This window comes from Cygnus olor, chromosome 2 (assembly GCF_009769625.2).
Source record: "Cygnus olor isolate bCygOlo1 chromosome 2, bCygOlo1.pri.v2, whole genome shotgun sequence".
Lineage (NCBI taxonomy): Eukaryota > Metazoa > Chordata > Aves > Anseriformes > Anatidae > Cygnus > Cygnus olor.
In genome coordinates, this window is record NC_049170.1 from 777,833 (window position 1) to 804,016 (window position 26,184).

Genomic DNA, 26,184 nt, shown 5'->3' on the forward strand with positions numbered 1-26,184 from the left:
GGCTGAGACCCGCGAGCCCGTCCCGAGCTGCTCCTGCTCACCCCCGTCCTCCTGCGATGATCCCGATGGGGCTCACGGTGTCCCTGTGCACAAAACCTTGGGGTTTATGCAGCTCTCCTTAAATGCATCTTGGTGAGCGGTGCTGCCCGTGCCCTCACCAGTGGCACTGCAGTGCCTTTACCAGCAGCGGGGGCAGCCTGGGGCTCTGCCCCCAGATCGAGGAACGGGGCCAAGGGTGGCTCTGCCGCCGGGAGACCCCCGGTGCACAGGCACCCGCTGCCGGACGTGGTTCCCGTCCCCGGTGGCTCCGTGCCCCGTGTTGTGCCCGTCGCATCCCAGCCACATCTGGGGCAGCAGCGCTGGGTTCCCGGCCGGGCACGGGGCCGCGGTGCTGGATGTGGCGTTAGGTGGCGGCGTTAATAAACAGAGCGGTGATGGGAGAAGTCGTCGGGACCGTCAGTGCCCCTGCAGAGCCCAGCGCCCCGCTGCAGGTGGAGGAGTGCTGCTGGTGCGGGACGGGGCTGGGCGGCGGTGTGAGCAGTGAGCGGGATGCTCGGGGAGGCAGAGGGGGCTGCAGTCAGGCGCTTGTCCCACTGCTTTCACGCCCCTTTGCACCAAGACCCGCTGCTCTCTGCTCTGTGGCTCGACTTCAGGGGAAAACCAAGACTTTCGGGTCGACTGCCCTGTCATTTCCAGAGCCCCTATATCAAAGCCCTGGCACTTCCATGGTTCTCAAAGCACGTTTGCCAACAAGGCTCGTGGATATCGACGTGTGTGTATGAACGACTCTTAAATATGTCATTCCCAGACTCTTCCGAGCTAGAAAGCGACCCAGCGCAGCCCGGAGCCTCGGAGAGGAGCACTTTGGGGCTGCCAGGGCAGGCTCTGGCCGAGGTTCCTGGGTTCCCAGTGCCAGGCTGCTGCCCGAAATGTGCTGGGAGCTGTTTGGGGTTTGGGGTCTGGGTGTGGGGGCTGGCAGGGGCTCGGCACGCCACGAGGGGCTGTCAGGAGGGGACAGCGGGGCCCTGCTGCAGCCCCAGTGTCCCCCCTCTCGTCAAGATGAAATGTAATTAGGAAGACAAAAAAAAAAAGAGCACCGACTCTGGTTCTCGGCACCCCTGTTCATCACGGGAGGCTGGCAGCACCACGGAGCAGGCAGCCTCCTTTTTTAATTCCTAAGAAGAAGCACAGAGCTAATGGTGGGCAGCCGTGGGGTGCAGGATGGAGCCCGGAGCCCCTCACTGGGATTTCTTGCCTGCAGAAGGGGCGCAGCGAAGCAGCCGGCCCCAGGAAGCCGCTCGAGCACCGGATTACGCTCGGCTCCCGCTTGTCCCAGCTGCTGCCCTGGCACAATCCCTTCAGCTGCATTAACCCCGAGCCTGGCGGGTGGAAGCGGCCGCCGCTCAGCGCCGCCAGCCTGCTGGGGAGAAGCTCCCGGGCACGTTTCAGGCTGTAAATTATTTAATTTATTTAAGTGGTCGAAGCACCCAGGGCGGCCGTGCCGAACCGCAGCCCTGAAGGCTCTGAGTGCTCGGGAATGGGAATTTCTTAACCAATTCAGAAAGCCGAGACCTGCAGGCTGTCCCACGGGGCAGGTGTGGTGCACACACACAGGCTGATACAAGCACACGAGCGTGGACACGCAAAGGGAGCCATGGGCACGTGCACACACTTGAACAGGGATGTGCACACAAGCACATTCATGCACAAATACACACCCACGTGCACAGACATGGGTACACACAGCCCTGCCTCCACACCGATAACCAACTGCCTGTATGGAGACACACACAGACACGTATCTGCACACACACACACATTAATGTGTGCACACACACGGAGCTGTGCACAAACATGCACCCACGTACAGGAAAACGTTCACGCTTGCACCCACATACACACGGGTGCACGGGCAAACACAAGCAGCCAGACAGATGTACATTCAGACATGGCCGTGCACACACGTGTACACACACAGACACATGCAGATGCATGCACAGGCACATCAGTGCACACACATTCACACATCCATGCGCAAACATGCAGACTCAGCAAAAGGCATGCATGTCAGCACAGATACATGCACACACATCCACACACGCTTGCACATGTGCATACACATACATACCAACACCCACGTGCACACAGAGCCACGTGCACGTAAGCAACACAAACATGCTAGCACATGCACACGTGCCAATGCAGAGGCACACAAGCATGCACACACGTACACAAACACACACGCACACTGACATACATCCGCATGCCAACACACATGAACGCATACACATGCCAATGCAAAGGCACACATGCACACATGTGCTTACACACACGTGCACACACCAACACAGAGGTTTACACTGACACACTTACAGGTGCCAGCAGACGCACAGATGCCTGGATGCACACACGTGTGAACACACCAAGACACCGAAATCCTGGCCCTGGGCACCGCTGGGCAGAGCCCGGCTCCGGCCTCTCGGCACCTCCCTGCGGGTGCTGCCGGCCACGGCCGGGATCCCCCGGAGCCTCCTCTGCTCCAGGCTGAGCAGCCCCAGCTCTCCCGGCCTCTCCTCACAGCAGAGGGGCTCCGGGCCCTGCGGCATCTTCCTGGCCCCGCACCGGGCTCTCCCCAGCGCGTCCAGCTCCCTCCTGGACCGCGGGCCCAGCACCGGACCCACTGTGCCCAGGGGCGGCCTCAGCAATGCTGAATGGAGGGGCAGGATCACAGAACCACGGCGGGGTCTGGGCGGGAAGGGACCCCAAAGCCCCCATGGCCACCCCCTGCCGTGCCCAGGGCCCCCTGTCCCCAGCCCCGGCTGCCCCCAGCCCCATCCAGCCTGGCCTTGGGCGCTGCCAGGGATGGGGCACCCACAGCTCCTGGGGGCCCCACAGCCCCACTCCCACCCCGACACTCACCCCCCAGCCCTGCCCCGCTCCTCTCCCCAGAACCGCGGTGCTGGTGCTGGACACGAGCCTGCGGGGCTCGCTGCGGCCCAACCGCGTCCTGGGTGTTGTGGCCAGGCCGGCGGAGGCCCTGGAGGCCGCTGGCCACCTTGTGGTGCACGATGAGGCCCCGGCCATCTTCTGTGAGAGCTGCCGGGTGCCGCAGTGCCCGTGGTGCCTGGAGGAGGCCCCGCGATGGCCACCCCGGGGTAGGGGGAGCAGGGCAGGGCTGGGGTCCCGCTGGGCGCTGCTGGGGTCCCCCCGTGCACAAGATGGGTTCAGGGGTCCCTGCTGTGCATGTGTCGGGGTCTCTGCCTGGCATGGTGCTGGGGTGTCTGCTGGGTGCAGGGGCGTGGATTGGGGTCCCCCCCCATGCACAAGGTGGGGTCCCCGGAAGGCAGGTGTCGGGGTCTCCTCTGGGCACAGGGCCACAGATCGGGGGTCCTTTCAGGCACAGGCTGGGGTCCCCTCTGGGCACAGGGCAGGGTCTCTTCCAGGCGCTGATCTGGGGTTCTCTGCTGGCACAGGTCAGGGCTTGTGTCCCCTCTGGGCATGGATCTGGGGTGCCCCCTGGGCACGGATCTGGGGTCCCCTCTGAGCACAGCTGGGGTCCCCTCTGGCGTGGTCAGGGTCCCCCTCTGTCCTCTGCCTGGGTTCCAGCTGGCTCTGAGCTGATGTCCCGTACCCCTGCCGCCCTGCTGGGGCTGCTGGTTCTCCTGGGGCTCCTGCAGCCCCTCGCCTTCCCCCAGCCCCTCACACTCCTCTGCAGCCCCGTGAGGGCCCCAGCACCCCGTACATCCCCAGCCAGGGAGCGGCCTGGGGCTGCAGCTGCAGAGGATGTGGTCTCTCCTCCCGCATGTGGGCTGGGGTCTCCCCCATCAGGAGCCCCCTCCACCAGGGGGCACGCCTTGGAGGAGCAGGAGTTTCTGTTCAGAATACTCCAGCCAATTTACCGAGTGCATCCGAGACACGGCGCTGCTGGCACTCCAAGCCTCTTCCCACAAATCCCACTTCCAACACCGAAAGTTGTTTTTTTTTTTTTTTCCCTAATTGAAAAAGCCCACAAACTTCAGGGTTTCCACATGAAGCTATTCCAGAAATGTTTCTGGCCAAAACAGCTGCACACTGGGCTCTCTCTAGCCTGTTTGCAACATGTGCTTGGAGAGAGGGCCAGAGGTGGGTGCTGTCTCTGAGCTCGGCCTTTCTCAACCGAGGTAACCTCAAAAAACGTGCCCCAGTCACCCCTCGCTGCAGAGCAGTATTGTTCCCCCCAGGGTCTGTTTGGTGACACAATCTCACTCCTGCAAATATAACCCCCAAATCACCAAATATGCTTTTATTTTCCTCTAGGAGACAGTCCAGACCATTTTTTTTTTCTAGAAAAACAGAAAGAAGAGTTTAATCCCAAAGGAGAAAACAAAAGTGATGTGCTGATGGTATGTGTCTGTGTCTACCATGCCCTCCCAGCCTGTACACCCACCCCTCTTCAAGGGCACATCCCGTGTTTCCCTCTCCCCGTTCATTTTTATCTCCTTCCCCATAACGACACTGCTGTTTCCTCCTTCCCTCCCTGTCCATCCCATATATCCCTCCATCCTGGTCTCATTCAGCTTCATGGTCATTTTGGGTTCACCAACATCCAGCCTTGCCACCTCTCTCCCCTCTCCTCCTCTTACTCTTCCCCCAAACCCTTTCTCCTTTTCCCCACGCTCTTTGTCCCCCTCTCTGCAGCACCGCATCCTGCAGAGGAGGGGATGGCTCAGGGGTCTCTGCGTGTGCGCCTCGTGGGGGACAGTGACCTGTTTTGGAGAGGAAATTGCTCCTGGACACGCTCTGGACAGGTACGAAGTGAGCTCAGTGTCTCCTCCACACATGGCCCTTCTGGGCAGAGGCTTGGGAACGGTGCCGGAGGCTGAGCAGCAGCTGATGGGGGGAGGTAGCTTTGAGTATGTGGGACTTAGTGTGATGTTACCTGGAGCCAGAGGTTGTTGCACCTCTGTGCTGGTGCCTGGGACCCAGAGTGGCCCTGGCTGGGCTCTGGGATGTTGGGTCACCTCTGTCCCCATGGTTCTGTCATCCCTTTGGCTCATGCAGCCCCTTGGGGACGCACGCTGCTTGGCTGTGGTGTCCAGCACGGGGTGGCTGAGTGCTGCAGGAGCCAGCACGAGACAAGGGGCTCACAGCTCCCCTGAGCGCTGCAGGTGGAAGTTTCCTCCTGTTACAGGGTCTCTTGTCCCCCCTGTTTCCCTCCCAGCCCGCACTATGGACTCTCTGCGTGGCTCAAGTTCCTCTCTGGGTTGTTTCCCCCAGGTGCTAGGCGGTGAAGGTCCCCACCCCAGAGCCAGTCTGCCCAGAGCTGCCACAAGAGGTACCACAAGAGGAGAGAGACCTCATGTAATTTCCTTCCCTTCTTCTAGTGAACCTGCTGAGCATGTTGGACAGAGAAAGGGGTAAGTTTGGGGAGCTGATGGGCACAAATGGGGGAGAAAAACTTTCCAGAAACGAGTTTCCTTGTCTCCTTGGGGCAGTGATGGGTTCACAGCGCAACATCTAAATCCAGTGTCCATCTAAAACTGGATCCCTTCGTTTTAACCAGGTCTCCTGTAAAAATAAAGGTCTACTTCCATGCCAGGAGTGACCCAGAGATGCTAATGCCACATAAGAGCATTGGGTTAAACATGGCAGCGGGTGCACACCTTTGGCTTTTAGGCAGAGATTGGAAATGCCTCTGTGTGCGCTCAGGGCTCCCCGTGGTCCTGGCAGCATTGTAGGGCTTGAGGCAGGTTGAAGCCATCTGCAGGCAGGCTGCTCTCTGCCCTCTCCGTTTTGGGGGTGATGTGCCGGATGAGCGTGCCTCAGTTTACCCCACATTGCAGTCCCCGACGTGAGGCCCTGGAGGAACGGGCTTAGCAGAGGGCCTGGGGTGATGGCACTGCGCGGTGACACCTCTGTGGCCCCACGTCATCGGGCAGCTCCAGCTCTGCGCTGAGATTGCCTGGCTGCTCGTCAGAGCGTGGTTGGGAGCTGCCGGGCTCTTGTCCCCGTGGTGCTGGAGCAGGGCCTGGCCTGGGACCACCGCCGCCTTGCAGCTTGGATGTCCTCACACCTCCGGGGATACCCCCACACCCTGCAGCCACCCCGCACACCCAGCCTGGCTGCAGCCCCGTCACGCTTAGACCTCCCAATATCAAGCAGGGGTGGAAGCAGGGGGTTGGCAAAGCCCATTGCGTCCATCCCCAGTGCATGGCAGCTGCCCTGCTCCATCCTGCTTCAGGTCCAGCGGGGAGGGCAGCGAGGGTGCTGTGCCCTGTGCCCTCTGAGGGGGTTGTGGGTGCTGCATGTGCACTGGTGGGGCCCGGTGTGCTTACATGACATGCCCCTGCCCTGCAAAAGAGGAGGGAGAAGTTGTTTTTTTTTTAAATTGGTTGGAAACAGAAGTGCTGAGGCACTAACAGGCCGACTCCTGTTCTTACCCCTGCCATCATAGTGGTTCCAAAGAGTGTTTAGCAATATGGTGATAGGCACTTTATATATATAAATATAGATACATTTATATATATAAAAGAAGCTGGTTTGCTTCTCAGCAGGAAACAGACTGACATGTCTCTCTGTTGCGCATTAATGAAGGTGACACTGGATGCAGAGACAGCCAACCCGTACCTGACCATCTCGAGGGACTGCAAAACCTTGCATATGGGAGGAGAACAGCAAAACCTCCCTGACACCCTCAAGAGATTCACGGGCAGTGCCAGCATCCTGGGCTCCCGGGGCTCCACGGCAGAGGCATTACTGGGAGCTGGAGGTAGGGGATGGGACAACTGGGCTGTGGGGGTGGCCATGGTGTCCGTGCGGAGGAAGGACTCAGTCGGCATGGCCATGGGGAACATGCTGCTATACTGGCCAGATCTCCCAGTAACAATGTCCACCTGTCCCTGCAGAGACAGGGAGATAAGATTAAGAGGGTGAGAAATAGGAGAGGGGCAGGGAAGCTTTGGGTGCTGATGCCGGTCTCTGACAGTGCTGCACGGCTCTCTGGCTTGGTGTGGTGGGGGCAGCGCCGTGACAGTCACCCCACACCCAGGAACTCGGGGTGGAGACACAGAGCTGCTAATAGTGCTGGCAACTGCCCACATAAAACATCAAAAAGTGTTACCCCCCCCCCAAAAAAAAAAAAAAAATGTTCAGGGCCCAGCAGAGAGCTGCAGTGAGGGCACAGCCTCAGCTTCCTTCAGGCTGGAAGAGAGGTGGTGGCGGGGGTGTGATAACGATCTGTGAGATCCTGGGCGGTCAGGGAGAGACAGGAGGGAGCAAATGCTGTGGTGTCTAAACAAGGAACCGAGAGCACCCCAAACTGGGGGTGGCAGTGCCCAGGCAGAGGGATGCGTGGTGCCCTGGAGCCAGGGGATCCCCCAGCCAGGCCCATTCCTACACGCATCGGGGCTGATAATATTGGACCCACCAGCTCTGCGGCCGGAGAATGCAGAGCACCACTGGGAGCTCTGGCAGGGCACATCCCGGGGACTCAGGTCAGCAGCAGAGATCTGCAGCTCCTTACACAAGGAGGCAATGCGGGGCCTGCCTCACTGTTTCCCTGTTTTTCAACCTGCAAAACAGGACCATGTACAGCCATTGCTGCCTCCACCCTCCTCCACGACCAAGGGCCGGAGGCAGGGCTGACATTACTGGAGCAGGGAACAGCGACGTGTGCTCTGAAAGGCTGGGCATGCATCCATTTTGCAGGCGAGCAGCAGAGCCTTGCTAAACACCACAGCCTGCCGCAGCGAGAGGACAAGAGAGCTGCACTGCCTTTCCTCCCCGTAGACCTGTCTGTTCACCCCAAGGGCCGGGGAACCGCCAGGCAGGCAGACCACGAAGGAGCAATTATCTCTGCATGCACGTTGTCCCTGGGAACACAGCGCTGAGTGCGCCTGGCGTTTCTCAGGGCAGCGAAACGGCCAGGAAACAAGAGACAAAGGGGGGGCCTCATGCTGCTCAGGGTGAGGGCTCATCCCCGTGCCCTCTGCCTGTGGTGACAGACGGAGCCCAGAGGTGCCTTCAGGGCTCTGCTCAGGGTGCTGCCGGGACGCACCCCGACGTTCGTGTTGGGCCGCCTGCTCTTTGCAGGTAATGGGGCTCTGGAAGCTTCCAGGCGTGCTGCCTCTGACAGACGTCTCCATTTCTTTATCGACCGCGGCGGTGCTTGGCTGGACGCCGGCGCTCAGCGCCTCGCCAGAGCTGCGGCTGCCTCCCTGGGGACACGGCTTGTTTATCGCCGTCACGGACCTCGTTTGGGCAGAAATGGCACGGGCCGGGCCCCTCGGCTCCCCGAGGCCCCGTTTTTTTGCCCATTTTGTGCCCTTTCTCCTCACCTTCCCCCATTTTATCCGCTCCCCCTCGAGCCCTGGGGCGGGGGGGGGGGGGGGGAGGGCCGCAGGGAGACAGCCTCCGACGGGGAGGCAAAGCGGCGCCTCGCCGAGGCAGAGGACTACATTTCCCAGCATGCCACAGCGAGGCGCGCAACCAGTGAGCGCGTCGCCCGCCTCGCGGTGGCATGCTGGGAAGTGCAGTCCCCCATTACGCCCCTCTCTTATTGGGCAGAAGAGCCGCCAACCAGCCGGGAGGTTGACCCTTCGACCGCTCCGATTGGCCGGCGAGCGGGCGGCGGGTGGGGCGACCCGGGTATAAAATCCGCCCCCCTGGCGGCGCCGCGCAGAGCGGCCTCGCGATTGGCGGCGGGAGCTTTGGCGCCAGCTTCGGGGCGGGCGGCGGCGCTGACAGGAGGCCGGGAGGGACGATGGAGGCCGCGCCGGGCGGCTCCTACCGCCGCCGCCTCCTGCTGCTCTCGCCGGCCTCCCCCGCCGCCGTCAAGGCGCTGTTCCCCGCCGAGCTCTCGCCGGTCTCCGACCTCCGCCTGACCATGGAGCAGCTGGGACGCGGCTCGGCCGGGTCAGTCCGCGTGTCCCCCCCCCCCCACCCCGCCGGGGCCTGTCCCCGGCCCTCAGAGAGGCCTGGGGGCTCCGCTCCCCTCAGAGCAGGGCCGGGGGCTCCGCTCCCCTCCTCTCCTTTCCTCTCCTCTCCCCCTCGGAGCGAGGCCTCCGCCCGCTCCTCTCTCCCCAGGCGTGAGGCGAGGCCCGGGGGGTCCCGTCCCGTCCCCTCTGCTCCGGCAGGGCCCCGGGGGGCGTCTCTGCCCTTCCCCCCCTGCGGAAACAGGGCCTTGAGGGCCCCAGCTACGTGCCCCCCCACCCCCCCCCAACTGCAACCTCGAGGGCCTCCTCATTTTCCTCCCACCCCTCAAAAACTACAGCCTCGAGGGCCTCTTCTTCGCCCCCAACTGCAGCCTTGAGGAACTCTTCTTCCTCTACCCCCCCCCTCACAACTGCAGCCTCGAGGGCCTCATCTCCCCCCCCCATTCCCAACTGCGGCTTTGAGGAACTCCTCTTCCTCCCCCCCCAACTGCAGTCTTGAGGGACTCCTCATTTTCCACCCTCCCCCCCCCCCCAAAAAACTGCAGCCTCGAGGGCCTTCTCTTCTTCCTCCCTCCCCCAGCTGCAGCCTTGAGGGCCTCTTCTTCCTCTCCCCCCCCCAAATTACATCCTCGAGGGCCTCCTCTTCCTTCCACCCCAAACTGCAGCCTTGAGGGTCCCTTTTTCCCCCTTCTCCTCCCCCGAACTGCAGCCTCGAGGACCTCTTCTTCCTTCCCCCCCCCCCCAAATTACGGCCTTGAGGACCTCCTCTCTTTCCTTACCCCCCCAGCTGCAGCCTTGAGGGTCCCTTCTTCCTCTACCCCCAACTGCAGCCTCGAGGGCCTCATCTCCCCCCCCCCCCCCTCCCAACTGCAGCCTTGAGGAACTCTTCTTCCAACCCCCCCCCCAACTGCAGCCTGGAGGGTCTCCTCTTCCTCCCCCTCCCCCCCCCCAACTGCAGCCTTGAGGAACTCTTCTTCCAACCCCCCCCCAACTGCAGCCTCGAGGGTCTCCTCTTCCTCCTCTCTCCCCCCCCCCGCCCAAACTGCAGTCTTGAGGGCCTCATCTTCCTCCTTTTCCCCCCCCAAACTGCAGCCTCAAGAGCCTCATCTTCCCCCCACCCCCCCTAACTGCAGCCTTGAGGAACTCTTCCCCCCCCCTTCCCCCCCCCCCCCAACTGCAGCCTCGAGGGCCTCTTCCACCCCCAAAATGCAAGGCCTTGAGCTCATACCTCCCCCCCCCCCCAGCAGTTTTTCCCGTGCTGCCCCCAAGCCGAGGCCCCCAGGACTCCCTTCCCCCTCCTCGCCAAGTGCCCGATGCCCTCCCTGCCCCGCAGAGCTCCCTTCCCCTCCCCTCCCCTGCAGCCCGGAGCCCCCTCTGCTGCTCCTCCTCCCACCGCATTCCCCCTTCTCCGCCGCCCTTTTCTCCCTCCTGTGCAGGCCCCGCTCCCCTGCCCACATGTGCTGGGGCTCCTGCTGCCTCCTGCCTGCTGGGCCGTGTTCCTCCTCCCCTGGTGGCTCACCACGTGCCACCATCTTCTCCTATCTCTGGGCATCTGCCTCGCTCCCGAGCCCTTCCCTGTAGGCTCCAAGGCTGCACGCTTTCCTCTTTCCCAGCTCTACAGTCTCTCTCCTACGGCTCCGGCCTTGCTCTGGCCTCCTGTGCAGTCCTGAGAGCCCTCCTGCTATTTGCCCTTTGCTTTTTGGCTTTATATCACTTTCATTTCTGTAATCTGCCTCCTTGATGATTCTCCCTTCGTTCAGATTCCTGGAATTCCTGCGAGCAACTCACGCCAGCCCCCTCCACGTTTATTATTCCGTCCTTTGACGTTGCGCCCCTAGCTTGTGCCCTGGCGCACCTTTTGAATGACCTGGTGTGAGGGGAGGTGCCGCCCTGCAGAAGCTCTTCCCGTAATTCAGACAACACGGAGCATTCCTGTGCACGATGTGCATCTGCTGTAACGAAGCTGCTGTGACCCCTGCCCACGTGTGGAGGAAGCGTGTGCCTGCAGGGGTCGGGCCCTCAGGAAGGAGAGGGGCGCTGCCAGCCCAGAGCAGCGCTCGTACCTGCGCCCGCTTCAGCTCCGGGGCTGCTGCTGCTCCTTTGGGCTCTGGGTGCCTCGAGCCCCTTCGCCCACATGCTGATCCGATGGTCCTGTGCGCGGGGGGGATCTTAGCTGATCAGTCAAAACTTGAGACCTAACTACTTAAAAATAAAAAAAATAGTTGTCTAACTCAAGCTCATTTCTGGATGCAAAGCAATCATTGAATCAGTGGCTGCCAAAGAGGGTTACAGTCCCAAGAAAGACAACTGGGCTCTGATAAAGGTTTTTCTAGAGAATTGTATGGGAGATGCTGCCAGGACTCCAGGCACCGGTGTCCTACTCCACGTTTAAAGTGGTTTTAGTCCTAAAGTTTTATTGCGAGGTGTCCTTTTGCTGTACTAGAACCTTCATTTGTGAAGGTACAAGATCACGAGGGACTCTAAAGCATAGTTTCAGAAAACCCTCATGGTTTGTGCGTTATTTCCTCTGCACACCCCCTTCTCCAGCCACCCCTCATCTTTCTCGTTTGGAAGCCTCGTTTCTAACATCATCAATGCAATTAAAAATAATACTGAAACTGAGGTCCCTGAAGGCACTGAGCATGTTTGTAGGTGCAGTGATCTGGTGGTGGCGTTGTCCGTGTGTTCAGCAGCACAGAGTGCACAAAAGCCCACAGGATTGCTGAGCAGGAGTCCTTGTACTTGGCCGACAGTAAATGTTTCAGGGTATGCTTCCCTGTGCTGGATAGCTGCCTTCACGTCCTCTTCTGCTGTGTTCCTCACTTTACGAACATTTAAAATGAGCCCTGAACTTCTTTTACAGTCAGCACGAAGACGCTGAACAAGATCCGGGAAACAAGAACACCAGCGGTCTGCAAAGAACGGTGTCGTCGGAGTCAACAGACTCAGGTGGGGTGTTCTCAGGGAATAAAAATGGGTAAGGAATGAAGGGCATTGCATCTGCACTCTGCTTTCAGGTTTAGGACGCAGAGCTAACGCTGCCTGCCTGCAGTCCCTGTAGCCGCTTCTCATCCTCAAGCTCCTCGTGGAAGGCAGGCACATCTCCATCCCTCAGCAAAGCTCCTGCAGTCCCTGTTTTGGGTTGTGGGTTTTTTAATTGTCCTGGAGCACGTTAGCAGTAGAGCTAGCATGGAGGAAAAACTGGTTCTGGCTCCAGACGGGGGCTCTTTGACACAGATAACTCATCCTAAGGAGGGGAAAAAAAAAGAAAAGCAAGACGTGGCTACTGACCTGTTCTGCCTTGTGCTCCAGCATGATTTGGAGAGACAAACTCCAGGTTATCAGGACGTTTTCTGGTTGCCTTGATCTGCCCTGTACGTGGCAGTAGGTCAACACCTTATCGTGAGTGGATCAGCCCCTCTTGCAGCAGGGGTGGCTGAAGACGAATGCTGCTCGAGATAGCCCGAGACAGGCTTCCCAGCGAATTGGAGCCCCGCTATTCTCCAGTCTGCGGTGGCTGGCAGATACTGGCCTGTGAGCGCTGCACGTTGGGGTTGTGCTCTGAGAGGTAGCGTTTGGTTATTCGCTGATAGGATCCAGCACGTATCTGCGCTCCGCTCTGAATGGGACCAGTTTGGGTTTCTGCCCTTTGAAGGGTGGTAACTTTGAAAGCGAGTTGAGTGGTTTCTCTCTTTAAACCCGAACTGTGCTAACCTGCCCTGCACGCTTGAATCAAGGCTGTTCAGCAGGGTTTCCTTTGTGGCTTGGGTTTTATTTGTGGCTTTTTGCATGTAGAAGCTGGCTGTTTATCTTGAAATCTGGGGAGCTGCGTTTTAGGACTGATATTTGCCTAGAAGTACTCTTGATTTGTGTTTTTTTTTTCCCTCTGGGTGAGATGGATTTTCAGTGAAAATAAAATAAGCGGTTACCTCAATCTGTAGATTCAGAGAAGGTTCTGATACTTCACTGGTTCAATGTTTCCACTGGAGTTTATGCACCAGTTTGTGCACGATATTTCTTTCTTCAAAGGAAGCTAGAAAGTGAGTACGGCTGGCAAGCCACAAGGGGAGATAGATATACAGCCAGCTTGGTTACTCTACTTTCTTCTTGGCTTTTTTTCCTGCCTCCGAAGCAGGTCTCAAGTGTTTACAAAATACTTGTGAGTAAGGCTTCTGCTGTGCGGAGACCACCGCCTGTCCTGTTAGCCAGGTGAATTTTGTAGCTGTTAGCTTAGATCAGTCACTGAAGTAGCAACAAGTCTTGTGATGATCCTAGGGAGCGTGTTCTGGTAAGGTGTGTGCCTGTCACTAGGGCTTGTGAATACTGTAAAGCAAAAGCTCCTAGAGGATCTGCGGTTAAGCAGGTTTTGTGTTTGCCTGTACTTAGAAGATGCTCCGTAGTTGTAATGTTCTGCTTGTGTTATTTTGCTCATGGAGTTCTTGCTTTTATTTCCAGTGCACTAGTATGTGTTAAAAATGGCCTTTTTTTAAACTGAGATGTAACTGAAAACATGGCTTAAAAAACCCTAAAGGATTAAATGACTTACTAAGATCTATGTGCGAGTATAAGCCAAGATTATTCCGTGTTAGGTGACTCAATGTCTTTCTGGGGAATTCTATAGTGAAGCCCAGTAACTTGCATTAACTTGGTGCTAAGACACTGCTTGTTAGAAAATGCTCTCTGTCTTATGCAGGTTGTGCTTTGGATTCACCCAGTCCTCTGACCTCCAACGACATCATGGAGGAGACGTACGTAACCCTAAGCTAAGCCCGACCCCTGTTTCATGTTGTACTACGAACAAATACAGGCTAATGAGAAGCTTGACGTGTGCTTTTGTTGTTGTCTTTTTTCCTTTGCTGGCATGTGTGCAGCGGGTTCTTCTCTCTTAAACTCCTAGAAGCGTGTGCTTCAGTGCTGTGCAGATGCTGGCTCGCTGTCTTGTCTGTGTCCCAGAGTACTAAGTCCTGGGTCTGAGTTGGTGTTGTACCAACCCAACTGTTTGTGTGACACTGATGCCTTACAAGGGTCTGCACATGTCACATGTAAGCTGCAGTTTTGCCCTCAACACTTAAACTGTAACTTTTGCTTGTGTATGCATTAACTGGTACCAAGCAGTTGCTTTTAGCTTGGAATTTGCCTCTCCCAATGAGAATTTTAAAAAGATCCTTTTGCCCCTTTATTTATGGGGGCCAAATGCCTTTGGTTCCTGATTTACTGAGCTTTTATTCCTTTAATCTAGCTTCTTGTCTAGGTGATGCTGAGAGGAGAGAGCAGGATTCCAGTTAGTGCTTTGAAAACTAGGATGGGATAAGCTGGCTATAAATACCTCTTGGGAAGGACAGAGCGTCATCAAAAAGCGTGTTGGCTTCTGTTTAGCGTAACACTCCGTGACCTAAATAAAAGGTTGACTTTTAGTCTATCTTTTGTTAACTGTGGGGCATCTCAATTTCAGGTTTGAGAAAGCGATTCTTGAATCTAGCAGACTGAAGTAAGTATCTTTGTGTTTTAACTCCTTTGTTCAGTGACTGTTCTGGATTTGCCTCTAGCTTATAGTTGAAAAAAAAGTGAGTTCTACTCACATTTATTTCAACATTGTCTTTTAAAAGATAGTAATCTTGGTTCTTTTTCGTTGTAGCATTCGACTGCCTCTCAGAAGAATACATTCACTGCCAGTAAGTGAGGGTGGTATTGATCTTGTGCAAATGTTAAAGGATTTAGTGTGTGAAGTGTTTTTAGTTGGATCTGTCCCACAACTTGAAATTTATTGGCTTCAAGAACAGCTGCTGTGGTGCTTGACTTGAAAACTGTCAAATTTACAGCTTCTAAACTCGAAATCTTGTCCACATGTTGATGTAAAATTTCAGTGATGGAGCTTTGTCACCAATGCGATTGGAGCACTGCATTTTGATACCTGCGTGAGGTGTCAGCATAAGGCTCCTGCACATAGGTGCCCCAACTTGCAGATGGATGCCGTATACTCCTGTTAACTCCTCTTTTGCTTAAAATCTGGTTGTGCAAAGGTTACAGCATGATACTAAACAGGCCTTTCTCTATGAATTTCGTAGCAGAGGCTCCTGGGATCCAGTCCTGCTCTGAAGAGAAACCACTCAGATTCTCTGGATTGTGATGCTTTTCAACTCTTAGAGCAAAATGAAAACAAGGAGAATGTAAGTGTTGCTTTTTGTCTGCTGAGATGGTAGTGTAAGAGGTGATAGCAAGGAAGCTGAGTTAGCACACCTCTTCCTCAGCAGGTGTGGTGGAAGAGGCTTCGATTGGTGCCTGCCAGACTACAGTTCAGACATGAGAGAGTTTTTGCACAGCTTATTTGGGGGAAACTCGCAGTGAAGTGCGACAATACTGATTATAGTGACTGCAAACTGACTACAGGTTACTAAAAGTTTGGAAGGCTTTGACTATGCAGGACTGACTTTGTGCTATAGGACCTGACTAGTCTGTGGCAAGGCAAAATGTTTTCTTAGTGCTACCTTTAGATAGCTGCGAGGGGTGCCTCCGGAAGGCTGCATGGATCACTGTATCTTTTCTCACCGCTGATACAGGGAACCTGGGTTCCCCAGCAGCACAAATGCTCTTTTACCTACTTGGTCTGTAAGGCCTGGCTGCTGGACATGCCATCGACAGGTCTCTGCAGAAAAGTGGTGCTCAGGCGCAGGGGCCTGTCACCTAGCAACAAATGTAGTTCTGTTGACCAAGCCACAGCCTTGGCTGCCTTAAAAATAATTTCTTTTGCAGAGAAATTGACTGCCAAAATAAATTAAAAAAAAAAGCCATAAACCTGCAGATAACAAGAGGATGAAAGCTTGGTTATGTTAAATGAATCACTATTGTAACATCTTTACTTTGAAAACATTCACACTCCGATTTCTGTTGGCAGCAGGGAACTTACATCCAACATGTCAGATAGCTTAAAGAGAGAAGATGCGGTGATCCTAGCAACTTACACAGTTTGTTATTTTGGTAAAACGATCACTTTTCTATTTTTTTAAATTCAGGAATCATTTGAGTTTAAGAAGCCAACCAAACCAGCTTCTCGTAGTTCTGTGCACGTCCGTTCGCATGATGGAAAAGGTGTTCCTGGACAAAGGCAGAATTCCTGCTCAGCTCAGGGAGTAAGTACCGCGGTGTTCTAGACAACTACTTCCCACCTAATCCTCTGCGTACGTCCTGTTAGGGAAGAGGAAGAATTGCATCGTGGTTCTTAGACACTGCTGTTTATCATCACTATTCATGTGCCAAACAGGAAAGCTCATCTATCTGTCAGATGAGAAAACTCTTGTGTTTCTCTCATGAGAGAGATTGTTCTGTAGTCTGTGGAAGATGAGTAAATGCAGAGCTGAGGCTATGCTGCAGTAAGTCAAGTGAACGGGGACATTAGTGCAGAATAGATGAAGTTAACTTGTAATTGTTTCCGTTATCAGTAAAATGGATATTTATATTGATGCAGATGCATTGGGAACAATGAAGCCAACTGTGTAGATGCAACTGGATCTTATCCAGATATGACATGCAGAAAAAATATTACTTGATGTGCTATTACTTTTGCAAAACTTTGCAGAAGCAACTAGAAAACAAACATGATGGATCCTTGCACAGAAACAGAACTGAGGGGCCAAGTCTTCTCTCCACTCCTTGAATCTGGTAGTACTTCATCATGCTTAGTACTCTTGATCTTGTACTTGGGAACTATGGAGTTAATATTCCTGTTCCTATGACACTATCAGTTCCTCCCCTTTGCATCTTCACTGAATAACTTCCTCAGGAGAAGAGGATTATTGTGTAACCGGGCTAATGAAGCACTCTGCAGTTGTAAGGATCAAAGAAAGTACTGGAACTCAGTTTGGGGTTTGCTCAAGTCCATGTATTCGGAGTGCTGGGATAACCTCCATCATTTCTGTAGTTTAGTGAGCAGCATGGCATCATCTGTTTGCAGTATCCTACTGTAAAGAGAATATTGGTAAAGCTAAATATCTTTTCTCAGTTTCCATCTAACGAAATACCCACGGGTGAGCTGGAAAACCACAGGTCAGCTTTCCAGCAGCAGTCTTCTCTAACTTCCTCTGAAAGCGAAGATGATGATGGATTCCTAGAGCTCCTAGATGAGCAAGATTTGAAGGTATGTACAAAATATCAACACTTTGAAAATCATCTCTGTATAACGTTAGTCTGCCAACAATGTCTGCAGCTCATGTATGTTCTAGAAGTCAGTGCAGTATTATGTCAGTCTGCAAAAAGCTAGGTACCAGGGATTCCTGAAAGACTGAGTTATCCCTTGCAATGCTTCCATTTTTGTTTTTATGTGCTGTTTCCTCGTGCAGGCAATGGTATTTACTTGGTGGGAGAGCAGCAGTTAAAGGTATTGCTGCTGTTCTGTTGGTAGCTGAATTACATTACTAGAGAGAATTACTTGAGTAGTTGGTTTTTCTAAAGAAAACTTGTTGAAAGAGCTAGAGGTAATATTTGCTTTCAAGCCACTTATACAGAAGGCTGTTTCTAATTGAACTTGAAATGCTTAATGCTTTGGAAGAATGGAAAGTAATTTGGAAGTAATGAATGAATTGATATAACTTACCTGTTCCAATATGCGTCAGTTCAGTTCTGTTATTTTACTGAGTATTGGGCTAGTAATTGAGCTGAATTCCTCAACCTGCTCTGGCGGCTGTATTAAATTGCAATGTTTGCCCAAGCTATGCAAGAGCCTTAGATATTTACATTGTCTGTCCCTGGTGAAATAAATGAGAATGAACCTTCATTTCCCAGAACGATGAGGAGATGCCATCTGACGTGGCAAGCCTCTGGACTGCACCGCTAGTCATGAAGAAAACGGACAATCGGGTGAGTGTTCAAGCAGAGCACAACAGAACAGAGACGGGAACTTTGTTCTGGCAGACATTTTCACTCCTGGGAAAAGCGATCACACTGTCTCTGTTCCTACATCCCTAATAAAACAAGATGTAGTATAGAAACCCTATGCTATTTTGTAATTGCTAAAGTCTGATGCCTGGAAGGTTGTGTCAGTGTAGAACAATGCTCATTGCGTGCATATATCTACGTTAATTTTCTTTTTACTAAAATACTTCATAAATGCAGGAAGATTTTGACTTCCCTTATAGGATGCTTGTTGACATATCTTGGAAACATTTTTCACAGGCTTACCTGAAATGCCTGTAGCCCAATCTTCTGATAATAGACTGTGAGGGCAGTTCAGTCTCACAGCAGAAGGCTTTTAATCTGCCAGTAGATTTTCTGCTAATTGATAGAAAGCACTCTGCCAGCACATCACATTGTGCTCTCAGCTCACCCAGTCTGCACAGCAAGACACAAGTGTTACTGGCAATGTAGGTCCCCAATTTGGATGACCCTATTTACTTCCTGCTGTTGCTGTGCAGTGACAGTCTTATATAAGGCAAAACTTTCAGTAGTCTGAAAGCCTGAGGCTGGCTTAATTTCTAATCTTAGTCTTTGCTAGACAACTCTAACTTCTGTCCTTGTAGGCCAAACGATGCCGGTTGTTTGGCTCTTCATCTCTGCCCAGTGGTGTAGGCAGAACTACCCAGAAAAGGATAGAGAGATCGCAGGAAGAGAATTCTCCAGGGAAAAGCAAGAAGAGGAAAAGCCTGCCCGGAACACCATCCGAAGACGCAACGGTTGGTGGCTTGGCATTGGGTGTTGTGGTAGAGAATTAATCGGGGAAGCTCAAATACAGTTGCCTAGGTTATGAAGGTTAATGAATTGCTGATCTACCAAAACTGCCTTCTCTGTGCATAGCGTAGGGGCTGAGGGGAGTCGGTGCACTGGTTGCATGCTCCTGAGCCTCTTTCCCTGTGATCCAAAAGGGAAACTGAGTCATGGTTCAGGGTGTCAGCAAACACGGAGTTTTGTTACGCTGTGGGGAAGGGGTCTCTGCTGTCAGTGCTCAGTGTTCATCTCTAACCTGTTTCCCTCTAGAATTTGAAGATAGTAAAGACACAATCCTCTGCAGCAGAGATTGAAAGCATTTTGGACAGTGATCAGAGAGACCTTATTGGTGACTTCTCAAAGGTAATTGATTTGTCTCTTTTGGTAGTGATGTTTTGAACCAGCCCAAACGAAGCACTTCCCTTCAGTGGTACATTTTCACACTAATAGTGCAGGTTGTCACTGAGAACGGTGCTTTCATAAGTTAGATGTGAAGTGATTCGTTTGTCATTCAAAAATATCTACAAAATTCCTTCAGTATAGGAGCCAAAGAAAATCTGTCCCTAAGTTTTAGAATTCTGTTTTAACTCTTACGCTTTGCTGAAGAGATTCTGGTCAATAAAGCATTTGTGTTATGAAGTGAGCTGCTGGATGCTCTGCTACCAAGTATGTGGGACATGCTTGGAATTTCTCAATTAAATGCTGTCTGTTTTCTAGGGTTATTTGTTCCACACTGTTGATGGGAAGCATCAAGATTTAAAATACATTGACTCGGAAATGGTATGTGTTCCAGGGACAGTCAGGAAAATTCTTCATTTAAGAAAAATATCTCAAAACGTCTAAACTGTATTGTTGTGAGGGTTTTCTTTTTTTTTCAGATTGTGTCTGTGCTGACTGGAAAATTTGCAAGCTTCATCAAGGAATGTGTGATAATTGACTGTAGATACCCATATGAGTATGAAGGAGGACACATTAAGGTACGTTGCTGACTCTGTAAGAGCAATGTGGGGTTGTCTGAAGTTGCCTATCGGGCAAAATGGGGACACTTGGCACCGCGTGGGGCTCTTCTTTACTTACTAGGAGTGTCTCAGACCATGCGTGTCTTCTGGCTGAGGTGCCCAGGTAGCCCGGAGAGGTTTGGGATCTCGTTATGCCTGCACACTGCCTGAATCTCAGGATACTGAGCGCTCACTTGGTCCATGAAGTGACTGCCCTCTGAGGAGGGAGCCTTTCCTTAACCAGAGGAGGTGGCCTGTGTGGCAAGCAGGGAGATGCATCCAGAGGAAGATGTGAGACGTTCCAGTGTCCAGCATCCTGATATCCAGGGGAGCTAAGATTAGAATACCGTTTCATTTAAACGGTCACTTCATCTGTAGAACAAAGGGCTGTGGAAAGCGTAACTGTTCTTGGTGTCTGTTGCTCGAGTAAGCCGGCTGGCCCTCGAACACAGTGAGGTGGGAGGTGAAATCCAACTAGCCACAGCCTCCTGCTGTTGAAATGGCCACCTGGGGCTGGTCACAGTCACTCAGGGCAGTGTTAGACTGCGTGTAGCTTTCTGCTTGGGTTTGAAGCTTTGAAGCTCCTCGAGCAAACTTGAGGGGAGAGCTCGCAAGGAGGCGGGATAGGCTTGTAGCTGTTCTCCTCTTACTTGGGCACGACTGGTGCTTAGGGACGTGGTTTAGTGGGTGACATTGGTAGCAGGGGGATGGTTGGGAAAGACTTTCAAGATCATCTGGTCCGACCTTAATGATTCTGTGGCTGCCTCTACAGGGTGCCGTAAACCTACATATGGAAGAGGATGTGGAAGACTTCTTGCTGAAGAAGCCAATCCTGCCGTCGGAGAACAAACGGGTGATCATAGTGTTCCACTGCGAGTTCTCTTCAGAGCGGGGCCCACGGATGTGAGTTATCCCACAACACCAGACACGAGCTGACTGCCCTGCTAGTCGAGAGCACGGCTTTCATGGAGGCACCAGTTTTTGTGCTGGCATGCTGCTTAACGTGTGGTTTGTCATGAGTAGATACTGCTGGTGCGCTGGAATGCTTAAAAGTAGGAAGTGCAATCCAGTTAGCTGCACTTCGCAGTGAGTGTGGCTTGCTGGTGTTTCCCTAGTGGGCAGCAGCTTGCTACCACAGCCCGGGGAATGGGAGGCTGGGGGGGGAGCACTGTCTTCATGCGTTACTTGTCGAATGCAAGACGTGATGTGGGATCTCTTCCTGCTGCAGGTGCCGGTTTGTGAGAGAGCGGGACAGGCTGGGTAACGAATACCCCAACCTCCACTACCCAGAGCTGTATGTCCTGAAGGGGGGCTACAGGGATTTCTTCCTAAGGTGCCGTGTAAGTAACGCACTTAAATTCAGCCCTTCTGTTTTCTTCTTCAAAGAGAAGAAAGGATAAATACCCCAATTTCCTGGGGTGGCTTTTCTGCTTCGTTCAGTGCTCTCCTGTACTGAGAGCAGTTAACATTTGGCAGTGATGTTCCCTTCACTTCTCTAAGCTGATTCCATACCTTAGAGCTGTCTTGCTGCCGTAGCTGAAATGTTTTTCTGCTTGTCTCTAGAGTAAAATATAAAACTGTTTTCTGCCTTTTTATAAGAACCAGGAGTTCAAAATGTCATTCAGAGAAGGAATTTAAGACTGCTTAGCCTGCAAGGACTAGGAGAGAAGAGAGAGGCCTGACAGTAATTGCTGTATGACGAATGGAAATGTCAAGTCTTACGCTATACTAAGAAAGCAAAATTGGAAGTGCAAAGCCTGAGTTTTTCAACTGCAATTCAGAAAAAGAAACTAATAGATGCCCAGCAGCTCTTCCCAGCGCTGTGAGGATGGTGTTAATTGCATTGCTTGTTTCCTGGTGCTTTAGCGTTTCAGCTGTATGCTATTTCTCCTTGTTCTGGCACAAACTAGGCTATGGTCTGACTCTCACTTTAGTCCCTGTCAGGGCCTCGCACTTCAGAGTCTCTCTTAAGTCACCTTCCTGTTCCAAGACTTGCTGCGCTTTCAAACAGGTGGGAGGGATTCCTTCAGCCTTTCTGCAGCCAGCGTGTCAGCAGCAGGGCAGGGCTGTGTGCTGGTCCCCGCATCTGCCCACACGCCATTTCCCACCTCATTGGGATGTTGGGTCTTGCAGCATTTGGGCCTGCTCGGGGTTGCTGCTGCTCACGACGGTCGTGTTTTTCGGCTCTCCTGCAATCCGCAGGCTCCTGTGTGGCCGTGGATGCCCCAGGGGTTGTTTCTGGCCCCTTGGCCGTGCTCTCCTGAGCTGGGAGGACCGAGGGCCTCAAGGTGGCAGCACGGAACAGCCGATGGCAGCGCTCACTGCTCTCGGATCTGTGAGAGCCAGGGGCTGCCCAGCCCGGAGATGTGTTTTTCACATCTTTGTTATTTCAGGGTGAACACTGGACAGGCTTACTTAGTTTGCTTGCACTAAATATTGATGTCTGCCAGGAAAGTGGGGTGAGAGCCCTGTGCACAGGGCAGAAAGTCCGTCGTTTGATAGCTACTGCTTCTGAAGTAGCTGTAATCTGAATGTCACTCGGCTTTGCTCGCGAACGCCTGGTATGCGACTCCTGCTTGTGCTCCAGCTCAGTGGGTTCAGTTCTGTTTGCTCTGGTGGCAGTTGTTTGAGCGGCTGCTGCCAGGCTCTTGGCGATGCTCAGAGACCATTGCTCCTGGCACGCTGAGGTGAAACCAGCTTCTCTTTCCCCAGAGCTTCTGCGAGCCCCAGAGCTACCGCCCCATGCACCACGAGGACTTCAAAGAAGACTTGAAAAGATTTCGCACCAAAAGCCGAACCTGGGCTGGAGAGAGGAGCAAAAGGGAACTGTACAGCCGCTTGAAGAAGCTCTGAGGGCCGAAGGGATGAGCAAAGACTGCGCGCTGCGGGGTCGGGGGGAGCTGTAGCGGGAGGGAAGCTTGCCTGCTCCTTGCTGGTGGTTACAGGGTGCCAGCCCTCTCCTCATCTGTCCTAATGGTAACGCTGCGGCCGCAGGCTTGAACCGAGCAACCCAGGTACCGGCTGGAAGCCGACTGCTGAATATTCTTGTTATGCTGCCTCAAGGAAACGGCTTCTCACGCTCTGTGACCTCCACAAACTGTCCAACAGCCTGCCCCAGGAGGCTGGGAGGAGGCTGTCCTCTGCGGCGTACGTGGGGCTTGGCCTGGCATGTGGTGTGAGGGGAGAGGATATTTTAGTGCCTGTTAGTTTTTTAAATGCCTTATTTTATTTAAATACAGTCAAATGAAGCTAAGACCGCTGCAGTTGAATCATCTGGATTGTACTCAAACTTTTTCTGCTGAAGGGCAGCCTGCTGTTGGGGGTGCGGGTGGAGGTTTAATTCTTTTTCTCAGCTGCAGCTTGGGTTGTGTTCTGGTAGCGTAACGCATGGTGGTGCAGCACGATGGGAAACGCTCCCTTACAGCCAGGGCTTCCACGTCGCTGAGCTCCCGTGTTACGCTGAGGGAAGCCTCCTGAAGAAATACCTATGGGGAAATTGCTTTTTTTACTTAGATATCATGTTCACCTCATTTACTTAATCTCAATTGCTTTATTTTGTATTAACTTGAATTTAGCTGCTGCTTTAGTTCTAAAGAAATCGGTGTCTCAAAGTCGTCAATCTCTGGGAACTGAAGTTAATTCAGGAATGGACTGCCGTGGGTGATCCCAGGGACACCAGGTGGCAAAGCTGTCACCGGTGTTCTCAACAGCAGCGTTTGCTGCTGCTGCTCCCTCCCAGGCTGTGTGTTAGTCTCATGAAATGTGTCCAGAAGAGAGCCTGGCTGGGAGGGACCAGGCTCATGCCATCAGCGCGCCTCCGTGAGGCTGCTCTGAAGCTGCTCCTGCTGCCGTGGGTTTGGCTTCAGCCAGCTCTCCAGCATCCAAGCCTCTCCTGGCAGGAGAGGCAGGAAACGCAATTAATTGCGGAAGGAAGAAGAATTCCTCGGGTAGTTTTGTACCCTAGGGCTGAGCCGTACGAACTGCCCACCTAAAGCAGGGCTTGCAGTTCCGTGGCATAGCAGGGACCTAAAACCTGAAGTGCCTAAAACAGCTTTGCTGCCCCTTCTTGTGCCACACCCACAGAACCTGGCGGCGGCTCAGTGACTTGAGGCTGAGGCCAGCCGCTTGCCCCAGCAGCGCCGTGCTCGCTGTAGCTCATCTTCCTGACGGCCGAGCACCCTGGTGAAACTCGCGCAGGCTGGGAGCAGCCACAAGTCCTGGAACCTGCTGTTACTTCAGCAGAAATCCACATTTTCCATGGCTTGGCTCGCTCTGCGTGAGCCAGTCTTGCCTGCTGTTACATCTGTGTCAAAGAATTGACTTGAAACAGAGGTGTCTTGTGCGGGCTTTTAACTTGACTTTTTAAAATTGTTTCTTAAAACCTGCCGTTAATCCTCCTGAGAACAGAAAGGGTGGGCTTTGAACTCTGACTTTCTCATTTAAAAAAATAATTGAGCTCTGTTTCAGCAAAAATTATTACCTTGAGGGGGGAGATGAAATGACACGTCAGAAATCATGACGGCCCCGGTGCTCTTTGCGTGTGTCCCATGTCTTATGAGGTTTTGAACTTCAGAGGAAGCCAGTGAGGCCTGGGGGGGCTGCACTGCCATGGGGGTTGCCTGTTGTGGGGCACAGGCAGCACCCTGACCAACCCAAACTGCTTTTAAGTGGTAAAGAATCAGTTTTAGCAATACAACTGCCACATGGGCTGTTTGAGTGCAACTTTGTAAACAAGCACGTAGTCACTCTGTGAAAGTTTAACTTGCCACATTCAAAAAAAAAAAAAAAAGAACCAAAAATGGGTGGAGGGGAATAGATGTGAGTGGTGATGCTCTTTTGAGATTACTTATTTGCAGTTTCTGGAGTAGCGCATTGTAGCGATCTGTGGCTTTAGTTGTGCTCTGTGCAAATGCCCCTGCCTTGCTCGGTATCCCGAGCTCCCTGATATTCAGGAAGCAAACTGCTGTGGGTGTTACTGCCAGAGCAGAGCAGCATCAGAGCACGGAGCTGCAGCGCGTGCTTTGATCAGGAATGCCTCTGGCCCTGCTGAGGTGGGCACGCGGCCCCTCGCCTTACCCCCAGCCCTGTTCCTGTGTGTACTGTGGTGAGCCCTGTGGGTGTGCAGGAGAAAGCTGCGCCGTGTATGTTTCCAACCAGGATCTGTACTATATCAGCCTGCGACTGCAATAATAGACTGCTGCAGGCAAAGAGAATAAAGTACTTGAACTCCAGCCTCTGTCTGCTGCCTTTTCCCTGCTAGAAGGGGTGCGGAAGTGCTCCAGGGGAATGCGCAGCTCCATGGCGCGTTGAAAAGAAACCTGCATTGAAAAGAATTGCTGTCTTCCTGGCTTGCCTTTCGTGCTTCTGGGGTAACTTCAAACTGCAGCTCTGAAAAATAGCACCCTGCTTTCCTGGGTGCATCAGGAGCTTCTATGTATGGTGTTTGTGCACCTGCAGGGGCCTGGGCAGGAGCCCATCGTGTCCTAGTGCAAGGCCTGGGCCCCTGGCAGTGATGGACAGCGTGGGAACAGCCCAGTTCAGCACCTCTGCTCCTTCCAGGCCCCTGGGGACCTTTGATCATCCCAGTGTCTTGGGTACACGCCAGAGCTGCAGCCCTCTGACTTTCAAAGCTTGTTTCCATCGTGCTCTCTGCGCTGCCCTGTTGCAGCTCCCTTTTGGATGAAGATCCTCGCCTGTGCTGGAGGCTTTCCCCACGGAGCTGCTTCCTGAAGGTGGCTTCAGCAGGAGGTGCGGGGCTGCGGAGCAGGTGGCCAACAACGGGGTCAGCACTAAAAGCTTCGCTTAAAATGCAGCAGTGTGACTTCAAATCCACTGGAGGCTAAAGTAGAGTAGGGGAGGGTTGTTTTTTTCCCCCTTACTGCCTCCATCTGTCATACTTACAACTGATGTTGAAAGCAGCTTACAGCTTCATCAGCTTCTGCCGTGAGCTCCTGAATGCCACAAAGCTTCGTGTTTTCTCTCATTCTGCTTTACCTTTTCTGGCCTGAACGAAAACTTGTCCTGTTGTTTATTTTGCAATGTTTTTGGCTCCTGCAAGCTGTGAAGGGCCAGCTGCTGTGGATGTGCCAGCAGCTCCTTCAGAGGGGGACTGAAAAGGGGCCGGGTGTCCCCGCAGTGCTGCCTCCCTGCGGCTTTTCAGCCACTGCTTTGTGGGGAGCGGCGGCATCTCTTAGCTGCAGCTGCTGTGCTGGCCAAACCCCGCGTCTGATGGCCTTTTACACCTTTTATAATCCCTCTTTGTCGTTCTGGCTCCACTATTTCCTTTTCCTGGGGAGGGCTCGCACCCTTCTGTGATGTTATTGGACCAGTAAAGGTGCCCCCAGCAGGGGCACCAGGAGTTCCCTCGGCTTGTGGCAGGAGCACAAGGCATGTACCAGGTGCGTGGTACCCAGCGTGGGGGGAAGGCAAAAGGATCCTCTGCGAGGGCCTGAGTGTGACCGGAGTGCCCTGAGGCAGAGGTGTTCAAAATCCACTAATAAACCACAATTGCACCAGGTGGCAGTAACCCAGCATCTCCTGTGGCTGCACTCTGCTCCCCAGCGCTGATTTCCCCTGTTTGC

The 26,184-nt window shown here is 53.5% G+C and overlaps 2 protein-coding genes across 2 annotated transcripts; both read left to right on the top strand.

The window, feature by feature from the left end:
* The first annotated feature begins 434 nt into the window (after window positions 1-434).
* LOC121066535 lies at window positions 435-7,071 on the top strand. The gene is given in 6 exon segments (XM_040550167.1): window positions 435-540; window positions 4,297-4,848; window positions 5,364-5,396; window positions 6,491-6,725; window positions 6,727-6,758; window positions 6,761-7,071. Coding segments are annotated over 6 exon segments (1,110 nt in total). The 3' UTR covers window positions 6,913-7,071.
* Window positions 7,072-8,661: 1,590 nt separating this feature from the next.
* CDC25A (cell division cycle 25A) lies at window positions 8,662-24,834 on the top strand. The gene is made up of 16 exons (XM_040549318.1): window positions 8,662-8,892; window positions 11,776-11,861; window positions 13,606-13,660; window positions 14,365-14,400; window positions 14,548-14,584; window positions 14,978-15,079; window positions 15,923-16,039; window positions 16,909-17,043; window positions 17,688-17,762; window positions 18,422-18,574; window positions 18,876-18,968; window positions 19,323-19,385; window positions 19,484-19,582; window positions 20,376-20,506; window positions 20,832-20,943; window positions 22,316-24,834. Exons 1-16 carry the CDS (start codon window positions 8,741-8,743, stop codon window positions 22,454-22,456), a joined length of 1,587 nt encoding a protein of 528 aa, XP_040405252.1. The 5' UTR covers window positions 8,662-8,740; the 3' UTR covers window positions 22,457-24,834.
* Window positions 24,835-26,184: the final 1,350 nt, after the last annotated feature.